General features: G+C 46.9%; 1 protein-coding gene across 2 annotated transcripts in view; it reads left to right on the forward strand.

Annotated features, from left to right (window-relative positions):
* Positions 1-26094, forward strand: part of SNX29 (sorting nexin 29) — a 577193-nt gene that overhangs the window by 287703 nt on the left and 263396 nt on the right. For both annotated transcript variants that reach the window (XM_070460803.1, XM_070460804.1), the window contains exon 15: positions 5210-5316. In XM_070460803.1, coding sequence (XP_070316904.1) covers positions 5210-5316 — 107 coding nt within the window. The remainder of the gene's footprint in view (positions 1-5209; positions 5317-26094) is intronic.

Genomic DNA, 26094 nt, shown 5'->3' on the forward strand with positions numbered 1-26094 from the left:
ACTGCAGCACGCCAGGCTTCCCTGTCCTTCACCATCTCCCAGAATTTGCTCAAATTCAAGTCCATTGAGTCGGTGATGCCATCCAACCATCTCATCCTCTGTCGTCCCCTTCTCCTCCTGCCCTCAATCTTGCCCAGCATCAGGGTCTTTTCAAATGAGTCAGCTCTTCGCATCAGGTGGCCAAAGTATTGGAGTTTCAGCTTCAGCATCAGTCCTTCCGGTGAACACCCAGGACTGATCTCCTTTAGGATGGACTGGTTGGACCTCCTTGCAGTCCAAGGGACTCTCAAGAGTCTTCTCCAACACCATAGTTCAAAAGCATCAATTCTTTGGAGCTCAGCTTTCTTCACAGTCCAACTCTCACATCCATACATGACCACTGGAAAAACAATAGCCTTGACTAGACGGACCTTTTGACAAAGTAATGTCTCTGCTTTTTAACATGCTGTCTAGGTTGGTCATAACTTTCCTTCCAAGGAGTAAGCGTTTTTTAATTTCATTGCTGCAGTCACCATCTGCAGTGATTTTGGAGGCCAGAAAAATAAAATCAGCCACTGTTTCCACTGTTTCCCCATCTATTTGCCATGAAGTGATGGGACCAGATGCCATGATCTTAGTTTTCTGAATGTTGAGTTTTAAGCCAACTTTTTCACTGTCCTTTTTCACTTTCATCAAGAGGCTCTTTAGTTCTTTTTCACTTTCTCCCATAAGGGTAGTGGTATCTGCATATCTGAGGTTATTGATATTTCTCCCAGCAATCTGGATTCCAGCTTGTGCTTTTTCCAGCCCAGTGTTTCTCATGATGTACTCTGCATATAAGTTAAATAAGCAGGGTGACAATATACAGCCTTGACTTACTCCTTTTCCTATTTGGAACCAGTCTGTTATTCCATGTCCAGTTCTAACTGTTGCTTCCTGACCTGCATACAGGTTTCTCAAGAGGCAAGTCAAGCTGTCTGATATGCCCATCTGTTTCAGAATTTTCCACAGTTTATTGTGAACCCACAGTCAAAGGCCTTAGCATAGTCAATAAAGCAGAAATAGATGTTTTTCTGAAACTCTCTTGCTTTTTTGATGATCCAGCGGATGTTGACAATTTGCTCTCTGGTTCCTCTGCCTTTTCTAAAGCCAGCTTGAACATCTGGAAGTTCTCGGTTCACGTATTGCTGAAGTCTGGCTTGGAGAATTCTAAGCATCACTTTCCTAGCGTGTGAGATGAGTGCAATTGTGTGGTAGTTTGAGCATTGCCTTTCTTTGGGATTGGAGTGAAAACTGACCTTTTCCAGTCCTCTGGCCACTGCTGAGTTTTCCAAATTTGCTGGCATTATTGAGTGCAGCAGTTTCACAGCATCATCTTTTAGGATTTGAAATAGTTCAGCTGGAATTCCATCACCTCCACTAGCTTTGTTTGTAGTGATGCTTCCTAAGGCCCACTTGACTTTGCATTTCAGGATGTCTGAGTCTAGCTGAGTGATCACACCATCGTGGTTATCTGGGTCATGAAGATCTTTTTTGTACCGTTCTTCTATGTATTCTTGCCACCTCTTCTTAATATCTTCTGCTTCTGTTAGGTCCCTACCATTTCTGTCCTTTATTGTGCCCATCTCTGCATGACATTGTTCCCTTGGTGTCTCTGATTTTCTGGAGATCTATAGTCTTTCCCATTCTATTGTTTTCCTTGATTTGTTTTCATTGATCACTAAGGAAGACCTTGTTATCTCTCCTTGCTATTCTTTGGAACTCTGCATTCAGATGGGTATATCTTTCCTTTTCTCCTTTGCATTTTGCTTCTCTTCTTTTCTCAGACATTTGTAAGGCTTCCTCAGACAGCCATTTTGCCTTTTTGCATTTCTTTTTCTTGGGGATGGTGCCTCCTGTACAATGTCATGAACCTCCGTCCATAGTTCTTTAGGCACTCTGTCAGATCTAATTCCTTGAATCCATTTGTCACTTCCACTGTATAATCATAAGGGATTTGATTTAGGTCTTACCTGGATGGTATAGTGGTTTTCCCTACTTTCTTCAGTTTAAGTCTGAATTTGGCAATAAGGAGTTCATGATCTGAGCCTCAGTCAGCTCCTGGTCTTGTTTTTGCTGACTGTATAGAGTTTCTCTATCTTTGGCTGCAAAGAATATAACCAGTCTGATTTTGGTGTTGACCATCTGGTGATGTCCATGTGTAGAGTTTTCTCTTCTGTTGTTGAAAGAGGGTGTTTGCCATGATCAGTGTGTTCTCTTGGCAAAACTCTGTTAGCTTTTGCCCTGCTTCATTTTGTACTCCAAGGTCATACTTGCCTGTTACTCCAGGTATCTTTTGACTTTCTACTTTTGCATTCCAGTCCTCTATGATGAAAAGGACATTTTTTTCCTTTTTTTGGTATTAGTTCTAGAAGGTCTAGTAGGTCCTCATAGAACCGTTCACCTTCAACTTCTTCAGCTTTAGTGATTTCGGTCATAGACTTGGATTACTGTGATATTGAATGGCTTGTCTTGGAAGCAAGCAGAAATCATGTGTCATTTTTGAGATTGTACCCAAGTACTGCATTTCAGACTCTTTTGTTGACTGTGATGGCTACTCCATTTCTTCTAAGGGATTCTTGCCCACAGTGGTAGATATAATGGTCATCTGAATTAAATTCACCCATTCCGGTCCATTTTAGTTCACTGGTTCCTAAAATGTTGATGTTCAGTCTTGCCATCTCCTGTTTGATCACATCCAGTTTACCTTGGTTCATGGACCTAACATTCTAGGTTCCTATGCAGTATTGTTCTTTGTAGCAATAGACTTTACTTCCATCACCAGTCACATCCACAGCTGGGCGTTGTTTTTGCTTTGGCTCTCTCTCTTCATTCTTTCTGGAGTTATTTCTCCCTCTTCTCCAGTAGCATATCTGGCACCTGTCGACCCGGGGAGTTCATCTTTCAGTGTCGTATCTTTTTGCCTTTTCATACTGTTCATGGGGTTCTCAAGGCAATAATACTGAAGTGGTTTGCCATCCCCTTCTCCAGTAGACCGAGTTTTGTCAGAACTCTCCACCATGACCCGCCCATCTTGGGCGGCCCTACACAGCATGGCTCATAGATTCATTGAGTTAGATGAGGCTGTGATCCATGTGATCAGTTTGATTAGTTTTCAGTGATTGTGGTTTTCATTCTGTCTGCCCTCTGATGGATAAGAATAAGAGGCTTATGGAAGCTTCCTGATGGGAAATCCCTTACGGTTTTATTCCAGCATGTTCTGTGTGGTCAATCAGATGCCCGGACCAGCTGTAGCCTGATGGAGGTTCCATGAGGGGCTGAAGGTGGAGCCACCGAACAGTTCAGGCCCAGAAGCCACTCCTACTTTGCTTAGTCTTTCCCAGTGTTGACTTCTGCCTGAGTGCCTGACCCGCATCCATGCCTCCCACGTCCCAGTGGTCGGAGGACTAGGCGTAGCTTCCTGTTTTGCTTCATTTCCATGTCATCACACTTGATTGGAGCATCCAGGAGTCTCATCTCAGGACACACAGGCCTCTGCATCCCTGATGCTTGTTTTCAGACCTGGCGCGAGTCTGCAGTCTTAAATCACACCACTGGATCTTCTTAACTGCTCCTGTGGGCATTTTTCCTACTTTTGTTCTCCTATTTAACTTGGAATTATCTGGCTCTTTTCCAGGTTTTATCTACTTCTGTCATATTTTATCAGTTTCTATTGTAGAAGCAGTTTCTATGGGCATCAACTGTGCAGATTTTTTTTATTAAAGTGTAGTTGATTTACAGTGTTGTGTTAGCTTCAAGGATATAGCAGAATAATTCAGTTGTACATATTTATCTTTCTTTTCAAATTTTTTTCCATTACAGGTAATTTTAAGATAGTGAATGTAGCTCCTTGTATTATACAGTAGGCCCTTGTTGTTTACCTGTTTTATATACAGTCATATATATATGTTAATCCCAAACTCCTGATATACCCACCACTGAACTACCACCTTTGGTAATCATAAGTGACTTTGAAAAAAAAATCTATTTTTGTTTTGCTAAGAAGTTCATGTGATGTGCCTCAGTTTTTTAGATTCCACATATAAATGATACCCTATGACATTTGTCTTTCTCTGTGTGACTTACTGTACTTAGTATGGCAGTCTCTAGGTCCAAACGTCTTGCTGCAAATGGCATTATTTCATTCCTTTTTATGGCTGAATAGTATTTCATTTGTATATGTACCCCGTCTTCTTTACCATTCATCTGCCAATGGACATTTAGGTTGCTTCCATGTCCTGGCTGTTGTAAATCAAGCTGCTGTCAATTCGGATGCATGTATCCTTTCAACTTAAAAGTTTCCTCTGGGTAGATGCCCAGAATCTAGAATTGCAGGATCCTATGGTAACTCCATCTTTAGCTCATACAGCTTAATATTGAAAAAACAGCCCAATCAAAAATGAGCTGAAGACCTAAACAGATAGTTCTCCAAGGAAGACATACAGATGGTCAACAGGCACATGAAAAGAAGCTCAATATCACTAATTATTATAGAAATGCAAATCAGAACAGTCAAAATGGCCATCAGTAAGTCTACCAAGAGCAAATGCTGAAGATGTTGTTGGAGAATGGGAGCCCGCCTACACCACTGGTGGGAGTGCAAATTGCTGAAGTCATTATGGAGAACAGTGTGAAAGTTTCCTACAGTACTGTGCTAATTCTTGTGCTGATCTGAGAGCCAGTATCTCGTGGAGATGTCTTTGCATTGTCATTGTGCACTGGCTTTGGAGTTTTTCCAGAAGCTTCTTTGATTCTAAGTGCTACCTGAGCAGCCCTACTGCCATTTCACTTCATGCTGTAGGCAGGTACTACCTCCCTGAAAAACTTTTTTGTTGAAGAAAAAGAAAATTAACCAACATAGAAGATGCACATGTAGGCTCTTGTATCTTGCCAAAGCATCATCTGTTTTCCCTGAAATGGAAAGTAGTGACAAGATCGTTCCCTAGACTTCTGTGCATCTATCTCGAGGACAGTTATTCCATTTTTAAATACAGCTTATCATTCACTTTATTGTATTTGTGTGAAAATGATGCAATGTGGAAGTAGTTAGTAACTGTGATTTTTTTTCTTCTTCTTTAGCAAGAGCTTTCTTTCCAGAGAAACCATTTGGAAAAGAAGAAAAAAAAATTGTTTTAATTGAGGGACTTATGGTTGATTAAGTTACTTATGGAATTCTTTCTTTTCCTAAAAGTCGTCCCAAATCTTTGGAATGTTGATGGAGAAGTTACCGTCCCTGAGCAGAAGCCCGGAGAAGTCGCCGAGGAACTTGCAAGCTCCTATGAAAGAAAACTCATCGAGGTGAGGCTGATGGTGTCGATGTGCATCCCCGATGTTGGCTGCTTAGAGGACTTTTTAGACAGGGGCCCAGCATGTTAGACAGATGTTAGAAAAACAACCAGTGGACACTTCCCCACCACCTCCCCCACCAACAAACAACATAAAATGGTTGTAATTGATACAGAAACCTAAGACGTGGTTCTTTGAAAGATATCATTGATGAGAAACCTGTGGTAAGAGAGAAAACATATATCATGTGAAGAATAATAAAACAGTTGGATTTGGAGAATATTTAAAACAGAGAATATCATATACAACTTTGTGCTGAGAAATGGGATAATATGGATGCAGTGGACTGCTAGAATCACATGATACAGTTAGTTTCTGGGCTGTCTCTGGCCAGTCTCTCTGACTCTGGGACCTTCCTAGTGGTGTGTGTATTACTTAGCCAAGAAGGATTCCAGTGGGACACATTCTGGAAGGTTGGTGGGACTTGTGGGCTGGTGTCTCCTCTTTCCTTTTGACCTTTCCCGAATTCTTCCGGATGGTGGTAGCTTGTTAGTTCCGTGTTCCTTCCCAGGACCTCCTGCTTAAGATAACTCATGCAGGTGAGTTACTATGGGGCCTGGCCAGGGTGGGTGGTTTCGGTCAGTGGTTCCCCTAACACCTGGAGGGTCTCTGCCACCACCACGCCCATCCGTGGACCCCCATTCTGTGGGGTCATGAGACTAGAGTTGGCTGGTGGAGGAAAGCCCAGGTGGAGAGAGGAGCAAGACCCTTACCCTCAGGAACTGGCGGACTCTGAGTCTCTGGGTGGCAGAGGCTGTCTTCCATCTCTGTATTCTCACTGACCGTTTGTTGCCAAATTAGCTAAACAGTCCTTGAAAGAAAGTATTTGCCATTCTCCTGGGACAGGGACGTCTCTGGTTGCTGAGTGAATGAAGGGCCACTGAGCTATGAAGGGTGAAGGGTTCTGGCCGGAGGGAAAGGGGTCGGGAGCTCCTGTCCCTTCAGGGAAGCCAGGACAAGTTGTCCACTTGTGAGGATGTCGTCAGACCCGCCAAGCATAGAGGCCAGCGCTCTTGTCCCTGGATTCCTTTGGACTCTGGGCCTGGGGCGGCGATCAGAAGCTTGAGCTTGCAAAAGGGGGTCAGGAGGAAGTAACTGCCTGACTGACTGAGGAAGCACCACGGTCCATTCATGGGCTGACTGCTCAGTTGGTTGGCTGGTTGATTAGGTGTTCATTGGGTGCCCTGTCCCCACCCGCTGTGACTGTGAGAGGGTCTCACCACCTCACTGTGTTCCAGCACTGACGGGTGGGGAAGATCTAGGTATCTGATGTGAAGTTGGTGTCCCAGCCCCTGACATCGTTGCTCTTGTTGCCTGCGAGAGAGCTCGGTGTTGAACTCCTCCATCAGAGGGAGTGGCAGCCGGGGTAGGAGGTTTACCGTGCCAGCCTCAAACCTTCTCCCTGCCTTTGTTACCCTTGGCAGAAGAGGAGTCAGTGGGCTCAGTGAGAGGTGGAGTTGGACTGGAGATGGTCCTCCCGTGGCATTCACTACCCTGCACTGATTTCTCATTGTTTTTGTTTGCCAAGTGAGGTCCTGTCACCCATCTTGCATTTGTGAATAGCCTTCGAGCTGCGTTTTATCACGACTTTTACCAAACCCTCTCTGTTGGCCCGTTCTTCGTGATGCTTGTCTGTCATTTTATTAATGGGTCGGTTTTTACCTAGAAGGAGTTGTAAACCCACGTTGGAGTGGAGTAATGAAAGGATGCGGGGGAAGAGTCCACGTGCTGCTCTTTGCATTTCCAAAGGGCAAAAGAAGTAAAAACATTTCGTTTGAAGTAATGTGACTATTTAAAACACCCCAACAATTGAATGACTCTCCTCTGATTCATCCCAATGAAATGGGAGTTCCCGAACCTTCTTTCTCTAAGTGTCTTTCAAAGCATGAAAACCATTCCGCCCACCTGCACACAGTTGGACCAAAAGCACAGAACCCGGAGCAACAGGATACATAGTGGCTGGTGAGACTCAGGGGCCCCGGGCTGGAGGAGTGTGCAAGGATGGTTCCTGACCCCTGTGATGGTCAGCTTTTGAAAACAGGATGGAAGAGAGTCCTGGCAGGTGTAGGTTAATCTGGCAGGGAAGAATACTAATATCAAACGTCATGTAAGAGCCACGGTGATCCTGGCCGCCCGCTGGCAGCATGCACTTTGATTTCTCCTGGCTGTGCTGTGACGTCACGTCTGTGAACCCTCGCGGTCCTCAGCCGAGTTCCTTGAGGAAGCTGCTGTCCACTCATGAGATTTTGAGACGTGAGGTAGCTTATCTGGAGTTCCTCCGCTGATAAGAAGCAGGGCTGAGTTCGAGTCCCTCAGGCCGTCTAGCCCCAGGGCCCAGACCCATCTTCTTGCTGTGCACTGGAAGGCCGGGCTCCCTGAGGAAGAGTTTTTGAAGAGAAAGGCTAGGCAGTGGTCCCAGAGAGCCAGGCATGGAGGGAGATGAGGGGGGTCCCCAGTGGTAGCTGACAGATGTGTGGCCCATCAGCGATTTTGAACCTGCTGGAGGGGGCCTCGCTCACACCCTCTCTTACCACATGAGGAAGAAATTCGTTCTATCTGCTCTGGTACCAACCTGCTTCTGAAACGACTTATGGGAGAATGCCAGGCTGGGAGCTCCTCTGGCGACCTGTGGCTGTTGACTTTTTCAGGGTATGTTCATTGCCCAGTTCGGCTCCAGCGCACAGTAGGAGCTTTATAAGTATTGAATGGGACGACAGCCAATCAAGTGGGTTTAGCTACTCAGGGTCATGTTCAAAGAGTGACGGATGGACTGCGCTCGCCGCTCAGGGTGAGGGGGGAATTGTACAGGGCATGCCTTCCACTCAGAGCATCCTGGTGGAGGGGATTCCGTATCTAGTAAGAGGAATCAGGGCTCTTTGGAGGAGGCGCACGTTTTTCTGGCTGTCAGTTTTAGGGGGAGTTTTAGCTTGGAGAGTCTGGAGGGGACTTTGAGTGACAGATGGGCGGTACCCACTCATCCAGCACATATTTACTCAGTGTCCAGCCTTCAGCTTCCTGTTCTCCACCTTCAGCGGCTTCCCTTCCCCCAGGAGCAGTAGAATTGATGACTCTAGAAAGTGAGCCAACAGAGATGTGTCTGAAGCAGAGATGTTCCTCAAATGGCTTCTTCTTCCCTAGACTGAGTTTTTCTCCATTTTTGATTGCAAAGTCATTGATGTTTCATCCGTGGGTAGCATCTGAATAGCCAAGGCTCCTCGGTGTAGGTTACACAGATGAACAAGACACAGTACCTGCCTCTGGGGAAGCTCCTGTTCTGGGTGGGGGGTGAGGAAGACGCGTCCATTATGATCATTAAGAATCAGGTTTGAAGGGCCAGAGGTGCAGGCATAGAGTGGCACCTGCCTCATGGGCTCCTTGAACTTTGTCTTCAGCAGTTTTGCAGTTTGGATGTCTAATCGGAGCTTCTCAAATGTTCTTCCCCTTTTCTTTGTGACTGCCAGTGACGATGCTCAGAAATTTCTTTTGTCCGCTTCCCATCCCTCCTGAAGATCTCGGCATCAGAGGGAATGGATTTGTTCTCACCAAGGGCATTGAGGATAAAAGATACTGGACATGTCCAAGACAGATCTGCTCTAAGACTCTTCTTTAACCCTTTCAAATACAGTTCTCTTGATTTGGACTCATTTCCCACTTTTTTCCTAGCAGTTGCCATCAGGAAAAATGGAGAATATTGGTGGCATTCAGATTTTGGACCCACATCGCCTCCTGTAGCCTGGTGGCTTGGAGAGCACAGGTATCCTGCATCAGACTGAGTTCAGCTTGGCCCCCTCACCACCATGTACCCCTGAGCAGGTCACCTGACCTCTCTGAACCTCAGTGTTGCTGTCAGTAAACTTGGGCAGGTAATACCTCCTGGTAGGGTTGCTTTGAGGATTAAATGTAAAGAATCTGCTTCAGTGCCTGGAGTGGACAGGAGGTTCCCTTGTGCTTGCTTTCTCCCTTCTACGCCGATGTTCTTCGGAGGAATGGTGGCCCCACCGTGTCCTGCCATCCCAGTTGGGGGGTAAGCCCTGCCCTCCTTAGGCCCGGGGGCAGGCCTGTGAGCTGAGCCCTGGCACTTGGGGCTTTAGCTCCCGAATTGACCAAGAATGCCGAGAATGCTTGAGAGGCCATTTATTCAACAGCCAAGTCCTGAGGACTCTCTGTTCCTGTGTGAACTGGCCAGAGCTATTCTGGCTTCATTTCCTTCTCTGGGCCAAGTGCTCCCAACTTCCTGACTGTTGACAGTAATTCCTTTGTAGCTCAGCTTAGAATCTGTCTCTGTTACTTACGTCCAAAGTACCTTAGCTCAGGGGTCCCCGACCTCTGAGGTCTCATGCCTGATGATCTGAGGTGGAGTGGATGTAGCAATAATAGAAATAAAGTGCACAGTAAATGTAATGCACTTGAATCATCCCCAAACCATCGTCACCCCCCAATCCCCGGTCTATAGAAAAATTATCTTCCATGAAAGCGGTCTCTGGTGCCAGAAAGGTTGGGGACCGCTGCCTTAGTTGATATGAAGCTTCATAAGTGTCTGTGATGCGCAGATGCCTTTCCCTTTCCTGTCTGTCTGTCCAGGCTCCTTTGTTCTGCCTTCTCCACGCTGTCCTAAGTCTTGCTCACAGCCCCCGCTTCCCCGCTGTATGCCTGCCTGTGTGCTGTGTACGATGCTGCCAGTCCGTCCTCAGCAAACAGATCTTTACTTCCTCCTGTGTGGAAGGACTCAGCTAGCTGTTGATTGATTTTTCAAATTATAGGATACTTATCATTTACTGTGTGAATGTAGTTAGTCCCTGAATTTTTGCTCATGGGTGAAATAAATGTGTATTAGTGGCATTTGTTCTCATTATAAAGGCAGAGTTACTATTAATGGAGAAGTAAGCTTAAGCATCAAGCTGGTAAAAAATACATTCATAATCACATGCTGTGGAGAACTGTGAATGTAATCATCATTTTAATAAAACGGAAGAGTTCCTGAAGCAGCCAGGACCTTGGGAGGAGTTATACCAGCAGCGCCGGCTTCATAAATCAGCACCAATGGGTTTCAACACTCTTGATGGATCTGAGAGTCATTTTTATAAAAACAAAAACAGACTTTTAAATAAAAGCCTGGGTTCTGTGTAAGGGTTCAGAGTACCAAACTCTGAGCTGAGATATCCATTAAACTTTTCCTCAAAATGAAGCATTTGATGTGGGTTTGTTTTTGTGTTTTAATATTCCATGTTGCTGGGTGGATTGAGACTATGCTCTCACTTCCTAAGGGGAAGAAAGATTGCTTACCCTTCAAAACTGGGTATTGAAGTGCAGTTGTTATGTGTGAATGAAGACTGGTGAGGAATCCTCCTTTCTGGAGGGCTAGGGATAATTCCCAATAAAGTGTGAATGACTAACAAGGCCAAATCTCCAAGGAGTTCTCAAAATCTTTTTATTTTAGAAAGGTACCAAAATGGAAGCGTTTCATCAGCTTCCAAACACCCATAATTTGGCTTTGACAGTTGGTGTAATAACTCCTGGCCAGTCTTGCTTCATCTCTATCTCGTCCTACTCTCCAGTTTCTCGTGGTATTTTGAGTTTTCATCTCTTTCCACTCCTAAGTATTTCAAGCTGTATCTATAAAAGATGTGCTCAGCCGCTTGCTTAATCATGTCTGACTCTTTGCAATCCAGTGGACTGTAGCCTGCCAGGCTCCTCTGTCCATGGGATTCTCCAGGCAAGAATACTGGAGTGGGTTGCCATCTCCCTCTCCAGGGGATCTTCCTGACCCAGGGATTAAACCCCCAGGCTCTTGCATCTCCTGCATTGGCAGGAGGATTCTTTACCACTAGCGCCACCTGGGAAGCCCTATCTGTAAAAGGTGTGTGTGTGTGCGTGTGCACGCTAGTCACTCAGTAGTGTCCGACTCTTTTTGACCCCATGGACTGTAGCCCTCCAGCCTCCTCTGTCCATGGAATTCTCCAGGCAAGAATACTGGAGTAGGTTGCCGTCCACTTCTCCAGGGGATCTTCCCAACCCAGGGATTGAACCCGGGTCTCCTGCATTGCAGGCAGATTTTTTACCATCTGAGCCACCAGGAAAGCCCTAATGTGCTAGAGTAGCTCACAGAACTCAGACATTTTACTCACCAGATATCTGGTTTATTGTAGAATAATGTAAATTAGGAACAGCCGGATGGAAGAGACACATAGGACAAGATGTGGGGAAAGAGTGTAGGGCATCCATGCCCTCTCCAGCTACTCTGCTCTCCCCAGACCCATGTGTTCACCAGCCTGGAGGCTTTCAGAACCCCGTCCTGTCCATTAAAAACAGAAGCTTCCTTACAGAGCAGGAGTGATGAGATCATTGACCACAGATGATTGACTCAACCTCCGGCCCCTCTCCCCTCCCTGGAGCCCAGGAGGTAGGACAGGAAGTTCTAACCCTCTAATCGGGGTTGGTTCTTCTGGCTCCCAGTCCCCATCATTAGGTGATTCTCAAAGTCACCTCATTGATGTAACAAAAGACGCCTTTCTAAGGCGTTCTAAGTGTTCTTTCTAAGTGTTCATTTTCAACACTTAAGAAATTCTAAGGGTTTTGGGAACTGAGAACTGTGGCCCAAGACCAAATGTATATTTCTTATGTGTGTTCAGTCATGAAGTTGTATCCAACTCTTTGCAACCCCACGGACTTGCAGCACACCTGGCTTCCCTGTCCTTCACTATTTCCCAAAGTTTGTTCAAATTCATGTCCTTTGAGTCGGTGATGCTATCTAACCATGTCATCCTCTGCCGCCCACTTCTCCTCCTATTTCTTATGACTAACAGTATTGCAGGGCCTCTGGCTTTCTGTTCGCCCTCTTCACTTTGCTGAGGAAGGAACCGTAGCACCTGATGCATGGGAGATGGCTAAGCCCAGGTCTTCCTCCCGTTTGCTTGGCTTTCTGCATTAATTCCCGTTAGTATCAGCCGCAGCCCTGTCCCCAGCACCACTGCGCTGCCCCTTGGGAATGAAGCAGGTGGGAGATAAGGAGGCGTGGTTTCCAGGCTTCCCTGTGCCCTTGTGCACGTGTGAGCTAGTTCCACGATAAAGGTCATAGGCAGTCCCTTTCTTCAAACTACTTATTTTGTGTACAGCATAGCGATTCAGTTATACATACAGGTATGTATATATATAGTGAAAGAGAAGTTGCTCAGTCGTGTCTGACTCTTTGCGACCCCATGGGCTGTAGCCTACCAGGCTCCTCCACCCATGGGATTTTCCAGGCAAGAGTACTGGAGTGGGTTGTCATTTCCTTCTCCAGAGGATCTTCCCAACCCAGGGATCGAACCCGCGTCTCTCGCATTGTAGGGCAGGTGCTTTACCGTCTGAGCCAGCAGGGAAGAATATGTATGTATATGTGTGTATGAATACATACATAAATATGTATGTATATGTACATATATATATTCTTTCTTCTTCAGTTTCTCTTCCCTTATTTAAAATATTATGGAAACTTGGAATGTAAGAATAGACAGAAGAATATAATGAGCCTTCAGGTGCTGGTCGCCCAGCTGCAACAGTGGCCAAGTCACAGCCAGTCTGGCTTTGTCCATGCCTCCCCCGCCTTCCCCAGCTGCTCTTCGATACACTGAGGCTCATCCAAGACAAAATGTTGTTTTCCTCCCAAAGTATTTGGGAAATTGTCTCTAATAAAGCCTAAGGGCCCTTCTGCTTTTTCAAAGAAAAAAGAAAATCCTATGATATCACTCCCAAAAATTAGCAATAATTTCTTAACATTATCAAATATCTGGTCAATGTTCACATTTTCACTTCAAAAGCAAACTCTTGGATAGGGTTCCAAACGGGGTCTATCCACACATTGTGATCTGTTAGTAGACCCCTTCAGCCTCTTTGAATCTATAGATTTCCCAACTGTTTTCTCTCTCCTCTCCCTGCTTTTTTAAAAATTGATTTTATTTATTTTTATTTTACTTTGGCTGCTGCTGGTCTTCGTTGTGATGCATGGTTGCAGCTCATGGGCTCAGTTGCCCTGCAGCGTCTGGGGTCTTAGTTCCCTGACCAAGGAGCCGACCCACACCCCCTGCTCTAGAAGGCAGATTCTCAACCACTGGACCACCAAGGAAGTCCCCTCTCCATTTAGTCTTTAGTTGAAGTTTATTGGTGGAAGAAATTAGATTGTTGGTCCTGGAGAATTTCTCCCCCCTGCCCCCCAGTGTTTTGTGAGGGTCTGTTATGTGCTTCATACTCTGTGACCTCTCTTAGGCTCTTGGTGACATTTTCTTAGAAGCACGCCCTGACATCGGCGACAGTGATGGTAGGAGCGGTCAGCCTAAGTTGAGGGCTTGTTCTCTTTCTCGGCCCTGTGCTCACTGTGTCACGTTGGACTGTATGATCTAATGTCTGCTGCATCTTTTGTTGTTGTTCAGTCACTAAGTGGTGTCCAACTCTTCGTGATCCCATGGATCGCAGCACGCCAGGCCTCCCTGTCCTTCACCCTCTCCTGGAGTTTGCTCAAACTTGTGTCTGTTGAGTCGGTGATGCCATCCAACCCATCTGTCATCCTCTGTCACCCCCTTCTCCTCCTGCCCTCAACCTTTCCCAGCATCAGGATCTTTTCTAATGAGTTGGCTTTTTGCATCAGGTGGCCACAGTGTTAGAGCTACAGCTTCAGTCCTTCAGTGAATACTCAGGGTTGATTTCCTTTAGTATTGACTGCTTGGATCTCCTTGTAGTCCAAGGGACTCTCAAAAGTCTTCTCCAACACCACAGATCGAATATGTCAATTCTTTAATGCTCAGCCTTCTTTATGGTCCAACTTTCACATCTGTACATGACTACTGAAAAAACTATAGCTGCACCTTTGCAGATGAGGGAACTGAGGCGTGGAGATGATAAGCCACCTGCCCGCGGTCACCGGGCTTCACACATTGAATGAGGTTATGGCCTTGACTGTCTGACTCGAGTTAGTGCTTTTCGCATCATGTTAGCTAGAAGCAGGAGCCAGACCTTCCTAACTGGCTGGTTCAACTTTTCACTCTGAGGGGGATGATGGCGATGAAAGCATTGCCCAGCATGCTAGCTCTGAGCTTGTCAAGCCTGAGGGACTTAATGAAGGGATGAGGAGGGATAATAGGAAGAAATTGTGGCTGATTTAGTCTCTGCTGAAAGCCCAAGCACTGGCTTAGATGGCTTCTTCTGATGCCTCTTTTGCTTGTCGTGTGTCCCCAACCGTCCTGTGCTCAGGCGACCCTCCCAGGGTAGCAGAGGGGAAGGTTCCCCTTGGGGCAGCGTGCCCTTCTCGCCGAGTAGGACCTCTTCCTTGCAGGTCCCTGGCCCTTCGTCACCCAGTGCCGCTGGCCAGGGGTGTGGAGCGGGGACAGCCAGGATCCTGCGTGGACGCGCCCACATCCCAGCCTTGTTAGCTCGCGCATGTCCCTGCCCGTCTCCTGGTCCCTCTCGTGGATCTTTGGGCGTCTCTTCTCCATCTCGTGGTGTGGCCCCTGCCCTCCACGGATGATGCTACCACAGGCCCTGCTTTCGCTCCGTGTCTCCACCCTAGGATTTCTCTTTGGCTCCGTTCCTGCTACAGCCTCGTTTATGGTGGCATCTCTGGAGCCTGCAGCACTTGAGATGGAACATATGAAGCTCCTTAGAGAGACACTTGGAAAATGATCTGCTACTCCTTTTTGGGCAAGGGATAAAAATAGTTGTAATTATGGTGGCTGGTTTTCAGCTTTTCAGACCCACACTATCTTGGGTCTGTTTTATATTTGCTTTCCTTCTTGAGGTGGGAAGTGGCTTCATGAAACTGTCTCCTGGGGAGGAGTTGTGTGGTCTGGGTGGAGGGGTGCAGGAAGCACTGTGCTGTCAGCGTTGGGCTCCGTGTGGAGGAAGGGGCAGGGCTGTCCCATGTGGACCCCCGACCAGGAGCATCTAGGGAGTGTCCTCAACAGTGGGGAGCCGTGGAAACTGGCGGTGCGGGGGTTGGGGCAGGCAGATGCTGAGTTGGGGGGAGGGGGGTGGTGAGTTTAATGCACGTGGAGGGAATAATGAAAAACTACCCCAGCACTATCCCCCGGCTTAAAATTCCAGTGGCTCCTCTTTGCCCTTTGAGTTGTTTAAATGTAGTCCCCGCTCCCTTTTTAAAACTTTTTATTTTGTATTGGACTATAGCTGATCAACAATGTTGTGATAGTTTCGGGTGGACAGCAAAGGGACTCAGCCATCCATATACATGTATCCATTTCCCCCCCCAAACTCCCCTCCCATCCAGGCTGCCACATAACTTTGGGCAGAGTTTCCTCTGCTAATACAGCAGGTCTTTGTTGGTTTATATAGTTTAAATATAGCAGAGTATACATGTTTATCCCAAACTCCCTGACTGTCTTTGCCCCTGTGTAAACATAAGTTCGTTCTCTGTCAGAAACACCTCTTTCATAAGTTCAGTTGTATCATTTCTTTTTAGATTCCACATATAAAGGATGCCATCTGATAGTTCTCCTTCTCTGTCTGACTTGACTTCACTCAGTCTAACAATATCTAGATCCATCCAGCTTGTGGCATATGGCATTCTTTCTTTCTTTTTAATGGCTGCGTAGTATTCCATTGTATGTGTGTTTATATATGCATACATATGCCGCGTCCACTTTGTCCATTCCACTCTCAGTGGACACTTAGATTGCTTTCATTTCTTGGCTGTTGCAAACAGCGCTGCATGAGCATTGGTGTCACCCCTTTTCACATGTTTCCGTGAGATGCTGTGTGCCATGGCTCTTGCCTTCTTCTTTGCCCATATTTCTCAGCTCACCATGAGCTGGTGTCAGTGTCCACATGCATGTGGTCTCGCTCATCTTTGGACCTTTCCACCTGTTGGTTTCTTACCTGGAATTCTGTTCTTTCTCCTTCTTCCCTCCCCTCCCCATTTTCCTGGACTGACTTCTGGGCTTTCAGAACTCATCTGAGAAACCTTCCCCAGCCACCCTCTGCACTCCCGAAGGCCGAGCTGTTATCCCTAGGTGTCTTATTTCTCAACCCTCTTCCACCCCACCCCGCCACCCCGCCCCACGTCCCCACTCCTCGTCCTGACTGTGCCGTGGTGTGTGTTTGCTATCTTGTCTGTCCTTGTTCCCCTCATTCATGCCCCCACCTCTCACTGTGCTGTGAGTTCCACCGTGGCAGCTCCTGTTCACTCTTGTGGGCCCGGCGTCTCCTGTGATCCCGGGCACCCGGCTGGGGCTGATAGAATGTCAGAGTCTTTTGGCTGCAGGTGACAGGCAGCATGGCTGATCCCGTGGTGGCAGAGACTGCTGGGTGTTCATCAAGCTTGTCTCACTTCTGTCTCCCTGGATGGGCAGGGCTGGTGCGTTTCCCAGTCTCCCTTAGGTTAGAGTGGGGCCCTGGGACTCGTTCTGGCCAGTGGGCTGTAAGTAGAAGTAAGGAGTGCCCTCCACGGCTGAAGCAGAGAAAGCTGGTGTGAATTCCCTTTGTTCTCCTTGTCTTTGCCGTGGTGGCCCTGGGAGCCACATGCTTCCCTGTGGCGTAGCTATGGGGTGATGCTCACCTGGATCCCCGAGTCATCGCTTGGAAGGGATTGGCCCCTCGTGCTGCCAGGCCTGCTGCAGACTTCGGGAGAGCAGGATAGACCATATCTGTGCAGCTGCTAAAATATCAGGGTTTGCTTGTTACTACAGCAGAGCATAGCCTACCCTGATTCTGCCTGGAAGGAGAATTTCTTGATTGAAGGGAGAGTTTGGCTTTAGGTGTGGCTGAATCTTGGCATGTGAGCTCCGTTACCAGGCTTCTGTCTCTGTCTCTGTCTCTCTTTCTTACCTCTACCATGTCTGGGTTGATATCATTTTGGTGGGTTTATCCCTCCTGGTCACAGCTGGCCGTTATAACCCCTGGGCAGATAGTTCTTCCAGGTTCACGTTTCAGGGGAAAAAGAAAGAGTCTCTATTTTGATTCCTGGGGAAAGCCTTGAGTTCCTTCCGATAGAGCCAGCTTAGCTTCCCTCTCCCTCTTCAGCCAACGGCAGGATACCTCTCATGTGCCAAGGCCCAGGGAGGAGCCCAGTTCAGACATGAGAGTGAAGGCTGGGGTGTGGAGTGGATCCCCAGTCAACACCAAGACTGTTGCTAGACAGGAAATACGTGCCATAGGGGCAGGTGACCAAGATCTGCTTCAGTGCTCAGTGAATGTTTAAATGTGTGCATGAACGCATGAATGAATGAGTGCCAGATTAGTGGATACATTGATGACTCACCCTCTCTCTCGCTCCAGGGGGCTTGCAACGTGGCAGAGGAGTCAGCATTGTAAAGGAGTAGTCAATAGTAGCAAGTGATCAGGAAGTCAAAAGAAGTCACACAGGAAAGGAAGGAATTCATCAGAACTGGTCATGGAGGGGCATGGCTCAGGGTGTCTCAGAGACAGTATCGTGGGACCATTCATTTCCAAGTTGGGTTCTGAAGGTAGAAAAGGAATTTGCCAGAAAGATAAGGAAGGGCAGGGCAACCCGAGTTGCAGGCACAGCTTGAGCAAAGGCTTGACCAAGTTCTCAGGAGGCGATTAACTCTTACAGAACGGAGTGAGACAGAGCCAGGTCTCTTCAGGTTTTCTTTTTATCAGCACTCTCCATTTATCATCCCTCTTAGGGTCTTCTCCTCTTCAGGTGCTACGATTCATGTTTATTTTTCTGCACTCTGTACCGTGGGGCAGCTTTATCTTTCCTTTGCCTTCTCCTGCCCATCTGGTTCTCCCTGACACCAGGATATGTGGACTGCCACACATCCCATCCCCTCTCTGCCCTCAGCCTCTGGATAGGAATTCCTTTCTAAGGCCCAGCCAGTCATCTCTGACCTTCTCAAGAAGGTATAGTTTTGTGGGTCAAGCCGGTGGTGCTGAGAGACTTGTTTCTCTGCAGTTGGGCCCTCAGGGAGGTACCTGAAGGCTCCCAGCTTGAAAATTTGTTTTAAAAGCAGTTCTGCTTGGGTGTGATTGGGACACATCCTGTGGAAAGCATTGCCTGAGGGTGTCCATCATTTTAGAAGTGGCACTTCTCCAGACCTGGGACTTTGCCTCCAAATAGCTTGATGCTCTTGCTTGTTTTATTTAAAGGATCTAACTTTCCATCATCTGTCTGTCCTCTTGCACCTAGAGGCCAATGCATAGCACGGTGGCTCTGGTGACAGGCTTGCAAAAGCCAAGGTTCGACCAACTCTGTCCAAGCTTGTATGTGAACATTGCTGCTACCGTCTATCTGAACAACTTTCTTATGTGGAATAAGTCAGTTATGCCCAAAGTGGTTCACTCACCTGGAAGTGAATGAATGATTACTAAGTACAGAATAATTCAGTTGATACCATTTAATAAGCGCCTGTGTGTATGTGTTCAGATGCCAAGTCATATCCAACTCTTTGCAATCCAATGGACCATAGCACACCAGGCCTCCCTGTCCCTCTCCATCTCCTGAAGTCTGCTCAAGTTCATGTCTGTTGAATTGGTGATGCTGTCCAACCATCTCATCCTCTGTCACCCCCTTCTCCTCCTGCCTTCAATCTTTCCCAGCATCAGGGTCTTTCCCAGTGAGTCAGATGTTCACATCCAGTGCCTACTATGTGTCAAAAGCTAGACAGGGGCATCACATGCATCCTCGCAAATACTTTTACCAAGAGGTCAGAAACTAGGCTCAGAAAGGGTGAGTCGAATATCCTAAGTCACACAGCAGAGACATGGTAGAATAGTTTTTTTTTTTCAGTTGAGGTTTAGTTACAGTGTAGCTTATAAATATATATTTTGTTTGTTTGTTTGTCTGCTTTACATTAGGTTATTACAAGATACTGGGTTTGGTTCCCTGTCCTCTAGAGCAGGCCCTTGTCTTCCTATTTTATATATACTGATATGTATATGCTGATCCCAATCATCTGATCTCTCTCTCCCCACCACCCCCTCCTCTTCCCCAGTGGCTCAGATGGTAGAGTTTGCCTGCAATGCAAGAGACCCAGGTCCCATCCCTGGGTTGGGAAGATCCCCTGGAGAAGGGAATGGCTATCCACTCCAGTATTCTTGCCTGGAGAATCCCATGGACAGAGGAGCTTGGTGGGGCTACAGTTCATGGGGCTGCAAAAAGTCAGACACGACTGAGTGACTAAGACTTTTACCTCACTTTCACCACCCCCTGCAGAATTGGTTTTTTCTTTTTTTGAGCCCGTTCTGATGGCAGCAGGGGCTGAGATCGTGCCTCCTCCCCATTCAGCCGGTGCCTTCACTTACAGAGGTGTTACTGGGAGAAGTGACAGTGCTCCATGGAGGTTAAGCACATGGTTTCTATTTCCTGACACATTTTATGACCGTCTTCTAGTGGAATACTCTTCCAAAGCTTGAAATAGACTCAAAGTTGGACTCGAAGCCACTTTGGGGTTTTGACGCTTCTCCCTGCTCCTGGCGGTAGAAATTAATCAAATGAATTATGTAGCCCAGCTAATAACTTGCCTTGATCCAATGACTGTGTAGAAAGAATGAGTTGAACGGTTTTTATTTAATCCACTTTGGGGGCACATTTGAATGGATTGAAAAATCAAAAGCACAAAGAATCCTTTGTGTCAATTAATGGTGAGCCATTCTGTTCTTGGGGGCAGGTGTCTTTCTCAGTGATGGTTCAGATCCTTTTCAAGCTGCTTGGCTTAACGTTTGTTCTGTGCTTGTACAAGCCAGGCATTTTTCTGAGCACTTTATCTCACTTGATCCTAAGTGGTCTTACTCTTATCTGTTTTTTAGAGGAGAAAGGTGAGGCATGGGGAGGTGGCTGATGTTTCAGGTCACATAGGTAACTGGTGGGGGAGCTAGGGGTGAAATTCCAGGCCCAAAGCTCATAACTGCTCCCTGTTGAAAAGCACCTTAAATCTGAACTAGAAGAGCTGGTGGAGGTGGTTTATCTCAACGCTGGCCAGAGTGTGAGGGTCCCAGTGTTGGCCCTAGCTGTGTTACACGGCCCTGTTACCCAGCCTCTGGGACCTGTCCTTATCTGTAGCCTGGGAGTGTTGATTCTGATGTTTACAGATCAGTCAAGGAATCATTTACACTGCTTCCTACTGGGGGAGCACAGTGACACTCCTGATGAACAACCGTGCTCCCCAGGGCCGAGATGGGCTAGTAAGGGCACGCAGGGAGGGAGGGTGAGTCGTTTTGGTTTCTGAGGACAAGCCCCTTCCACTCAAGGTCAGGGAAGTCCGTGGTCATCACTCCTGTGCCATCTGTAGGAACCTGGGCAGCCGTGGCCTCCTACTGCCATGGTGACCGCAGAAAGGATGGTCTCTGCTGACTGGGTGTGGCTTCTTGCCCCAATCCTCTTCTAGGAAGTGAGTCCACACTTCCTGTCTGGGCCAGCCCAGGTCCTTCCACAGCCTGTCTCCCCAGGCTGGCTCCTCGCCTCCCTCTGGCTTGCTGTCACAGGGCTGAAGACAGTTTCTTCCACCACTGGAGCTGCTCTGGACCACGCTGGGACTAGACCCCTGCCCCCAGCGCCGTCAGAGTCCCAGGGAGAAGATGTCTCTGCATCCTCCCCTTCTTGGTTCTCTGCGCTGCCTGTCCTGGGATTGACCTGACCAGGATGAGGAGCAGTGGGATCTTCAGTCCTCTTTAGGGAACCCCACACCCCACCACAGGGCAGTGTAGTCTGCCTCCTGCCTCCCTTGGAATTTACTGTCATGCTTTTTGGTTTTTGTGGGGTTTTTTTTTTAGCCATGCCGAAAAGGGAGGGATTGTAGTTCCCCAGTCAGGAATTGAATCCACCCCCATGCCCCTGCAAGGAGATCAAACCAGTCCATCCTAAAGGAAATCAATCCTGAATGTTCATTAGAAAGATTGAAACTGAAGCTTCACTACTTTGGCCACCTGATGAGAAGAGCTGACTCCATTGGACAAGACCCTGATGCTGGGAATGATTGAAGGCAAGAGGAGAAGAGGGCGACAGAGAATGAGATGGTTGGATGGCATCACCGACTCCATGGACATGAATTTGAGTAAACTTCAGAAGATGGTGAAGGACAGGGAAGCCTGGTGTGCTGCAGTCCAGTGACGGAACAACATCAGCCCCCGCAGTGGAAGCACAGAGTCTTAACCACCAGACCACCAGGGAAGTCCAGCTGTGACACTCAGGACAGTCCTCACTCATCCTGTCTGGAGGGGCTGCCAGAGCCCCTAGCCCTTCCTTCCCCTCCTCCCCATCTCAGAACTTTTGCCGGCCAAGTTGCCAACAGCTCTCTGCGTATTGTTTATCAGAAGGCAACTCTGTCTCACAGCATCCTTCGTGGCTAATTTTTTCCCCCATTAGCATCCTGCTTTTTCTGCCACTTCCCTTGACGCAGGTATGTTTTAACTCCATACCCGGCGAAACACAGACCTGAGTATACCCTGCCTCCTCGACGTGACTCACAGGCTCCATTTCCGTACCTAAAACCCAGCCTCGCCAGGGCAAGCTGTCAGCCTCCTTTACACAGTGACAGGTACTTCTTAAAAGTTTCTTTCCCCTTCACAGAACCTTTAAAATACCCTGATCCAACTTCTCTGGGTCATGCAGACAGCTCTGTGGCATGCTCAGGGCAAAGAATATGACTTTTTTAGCAAAGGAGATCGAAATTGGGTTCTCTTGGTTCTTTTTCCCCCCACGCCCTCCAGGTGGTTTTAAAAAAAAAGATCCATTTTTAACAGTGTAAAGAGAGAGAAGGGAGGCCAGTCTTCCAAAAACTTGGAAATTCTTTTTTCCTACAAAGACCAACTTCTGTGCCCCAGCTCTTTCATTTCCAGGTGCCTGAGATGAATGCTTCTGAAAACGAATCTTTTAAATTCCATAATTCTCCTCTAAATGAAATGTGTAACAACCCAATTCCTACCATGTAGAAATTATTTTCCTTTTGTGAAGAAAACTGAATTTAAATGCCAAAAATATTGCCTTTTTTGTCTTCTTGAAAAATCTTTTTTGCTTTGGTAGTTAAAAGCTTTTAAAATTAATGGAAAATTCCCCAGCCCTTTGCTGCAACTCAGGAGGAGAGCAAGATATCGGTTTCTCTGTAAATAACGTAACAACCACCTTCCTGGTGTTTGAGGTTTGAGCTGCTTTGATGGTGTGTACTTTAAAGCAAAAGTGGTGGTCAATTTGGATGAAAAGTGATGAAATCAAGTGGATTAAATTGGCCGTCAGTTAAAGTGCCATTTCGCATCTGAAACTTTGTGTCAACAGCTTTTATATATCTAGGGAAAGAAAAGTAAGTTTCTGGCAAATTTTTTATTTTGACACATCAGAATTATAACTTGCTTTTCTGGTATAGGCACTTCACAGTTTCTCCATCATGGATTACCAAATGTACTCCCCCGCCCCCCAATCAAATGATATGTATTTTAGGCATTGTAGACCACATAGTCTCTGCTGTAGCTACTCACTCCTTCTGTTGTCGTGTGCAAGCAGCCTCAGACAATACACAGTACCTAAACAAATGGACGTGGCTGTGTGCCAGTAAAGCTTTATTTATCATATCAGGCAATGGGCCAGGTTTGGCCAGCAGGTAAGAACGTGCCAGCCCCTGATCGCGAAGATTCTCCTACTTGATGATGACGATGGTAGTGGTGAAGAGGGAATCACTGTGCTCTCAGCGTCAGCCCCCGTTCTCAATGCCTGTCCTGGGCCAGGCAGAATGCATGTTTATTACTGGTAACACTTGAACAACCGGTTGGTATCAGTATTGCTACTCTGTTGTTTATTGTTCATTTGCTAAACCATGTCCAACTCTTTGCAGTCACATGGACTGAAGCATGCCAGGTTTCCATTTCCTCCACTATCTCCTGGAGTTTGCTGAAACTCATGTCCATTGAGTCAGTGATGCCTTCCAACCATCTCATCCTCTGCCACCCCCTTCTCCTCCTGCCCTCAATCTTTTCCAGCATCAGGTTGTCAATTGTGTTAATTTGCTCTTCTGTCGTTTTGGAAGCTTTCTGTTAAGCAGTGCCTTTTACAAAGCACAGTGGACTATCTTGGTGTCACATCTGAGGGTGAATGTGTTTTGAAATCTCACCATGTTCCCAAAGCTTTCCTCATTTAAGAGGGTCCATTCTGGGTTCTTTGGGAGAGTGTGTATGCGTGCGTGCTAAGTCACTTCTGTCGGGTCCGACTCTTTGTGACCCTATGGACTGTAGCCCGCCAGGCTCCCCTGTCCATGGGATTCTCCAGGCAAGAATACTGGAGTGGGTCTCCATGCCCTTCTCCAGGAGATCTTCCTGACTCAGGGATTGAACCTGCTTCTCTTTTGTCTCCTGCATTGGCAGGCAGGTTCTTTACCACTAGCACCACCTGGAAAATCCCCTTAAGAAGAGTGGCCATTGCAAATCAAGGTAATTTGATAGTCACAATCTTGTATCACCAGGAATAAAAGTAGCATAGGATCATTGAAAAAAAATTATAGATAAGTAAAACTTAAAAAAAAATTCACTTGCAATTCATCCCAGAGACGATCACTGTTGACACTTTAGGATCTGTTAGGACAACATTTTGTTTCCATAATAGACATATAAATATAGATGTTATCTGTCACATTGCTTGTTTTTGACTGAAATGTATAGAGTTTTTCAAACCTAGCATCATATTCTCTGCTGAGTTTTAGAACTTTTATCATTGAAGTAAAATTTCTACTCCGGAGGCGTTGTCAGTGGTGGGAGGTTTAGTAGTGCCATTTACAGTGTACAATGTGACCTACTAATGGATGGTCAGATTTTCAACGCAACAGCCTTTGAAAGCATACAGACAGCCTTTGAAAGGGTATAAACCTGTCATTGGTCAGTAGCCCGTATGTCTTCCCTCTGGGTTTGTATGAGTGAGTACAAAGTCACATGTTGTTCCATCCAAAAGACTCCAGAAGCTCATTTTGTAAAAAGTGATATTCACAAACACCTGCCTGAAGGTCAGGTGGTCTGTCCACTTGAGACCTTTGACCTTGAGTGAAGCCAGTTAATGGCAGGAGCACAGGCAGCATTCATCGTCTTCCTGCTTAGAGAATTATTCCTTTGCAGCTTACCGTGGGACTGTCAGTCTGTGTTGAAGGCTGCAGACCCGCAGCCCACAAGTAGCATCCAGCCCATGGGTATATTTTCTTTGCACATTTAGAGTTGATGCAGTTTTTATTAATAATTGCCAGTGTTCTTTTTTTTTTTTTTTTTTTTTTCAAATTTGCCTGCACTGAGTCTTGATCATGGCGTGAGGTTGTGTTGCCCAGATTCTGCGGTTGTACTGGACGGGCTTAGTGGCCCCATGGCATGTGGGATATTGGTTCCTGACCAGGAATCGAACTTGAATCTCCTGCATTGGAAGGCAAATTCGTCACCACTGGACCACCAGAGAAGTCCCCAAATGCTCTTTCTAAATTGAATTATTTTGGCCAGTGTTAGAATCCAGGTTTGAGCCGCACCGTAGTGAAACACTTGGCCGCACACACCCCAGGAGGGACACAGACAGCCGTGCCCATGGCGTTGCTCGTGATGACAGAGCACTCTGCAGCTTGGACATCCATCAGCAAGAGAGGAGATCTTTTAAAAGGTGTGGCATAGAGATCAGTACAGCTGTGATACTGGACGAGCCTCAGCTGTGCATATCAGTATGGACGGGCCTCAGGAGTGTTCGGTGGCAAATAACAACACATTTATGTAAAGATGAGTGGTACAGGAGTGGAGTGGAAGAGGAGGTAGATTGGGAATTCACCTATGTGGTGAGCCAGCCAGAAAAACCTTTCGTGGTGGCTCAGTCAGTAAAGAATCTGCCTGCAATGCACGAGACCTGGATTCGATCCCTGGGTCGGGAAGATCCCCTGGAGTAGAAAGTGGCAACCGACTCCTGTATTCTTGCCTGGGAAATCCCATGGACAGAGGAGCCTGGTGGCCTACAGTCCATGGGGTCGCAGAGTCGGATGTGACGAGCATACACAGAAAACCAAAGGGATGACAGATACAGGAGTCAGTGCAGTGCCCACAGGGAAGAGGTTCTTAAAAGCACCGGATATTTCTGTATCTTAAGTGATAGTCAGTGAGTGGGTGCACGGGTATTTGTTTTGTTAACTATTATTTATTTCCCTTATGTATGTATGATATTTCTTTCTTTTTATGCTTGAACTATTTCATAAATTACAAAATTGAATTGTCTGGAGCCACTGGGCCCATATTCACACGCAGCAGCTGTCAGATTGTTGTGGAAACTCAGCCTCTGTTCACTGGTGCCGAATAGAAATGCAGAGATAGAGTTTTGGGTGAAATAGCAAACAGTAGCTTTTATTGCTTTGCCAGGCAAAGGGGGCCACAATGCCCTGAAGACCGTGTGACCCACCCTGGAGAATGGAGTTTTATAGTGTTCGAGGGGCAGGGTGTGATAAGCTCATGGACAGTTCTTGGATTGGTTGGCATCAGGATGAAGTTTCAAGCATCATCAACCTTCTAGTTTCTACCAGCCTAGGGTCTGTGGTGTTGTGGTCAGCAGTTTTCCTCTGGAGGGAGCCTGCTTCCTGTGAAAGCAACTCAGGAGTGTGTGTGTCAGACCTTTATGTTTCAGGAAACTGGGAGTTCCTTGGTTCTGCTGTGTGGCAGAAACACCAGTCTAAATTGTTACCAGTTCCCTAGCCCCAAAGCTAGTCTTTGTTTCGACATCTTCACATTTCCCAGTCATTAACTCTTGGGTCTGCATCATTTTACTTCAAAAGACAAGGACGCAGTGGTTTGTTCACG

Source organism: Odocoileus virginianus, chromosome 33, assembly GCF_023699985.2.
Source record: "Odocoileus virginianus isolate 20LAN1187 ecotype Illinois chromosome 33, Ovbor_1.2, whole genome shotgun sequence".
Classification (NCBI taxonomy): domain Eukaryota; kingdom Metazoa; phylum Chordata; class Mammalia; order Artiodactyla; family Cervidae; genus Odocoileus; species Odocoileus virginianus.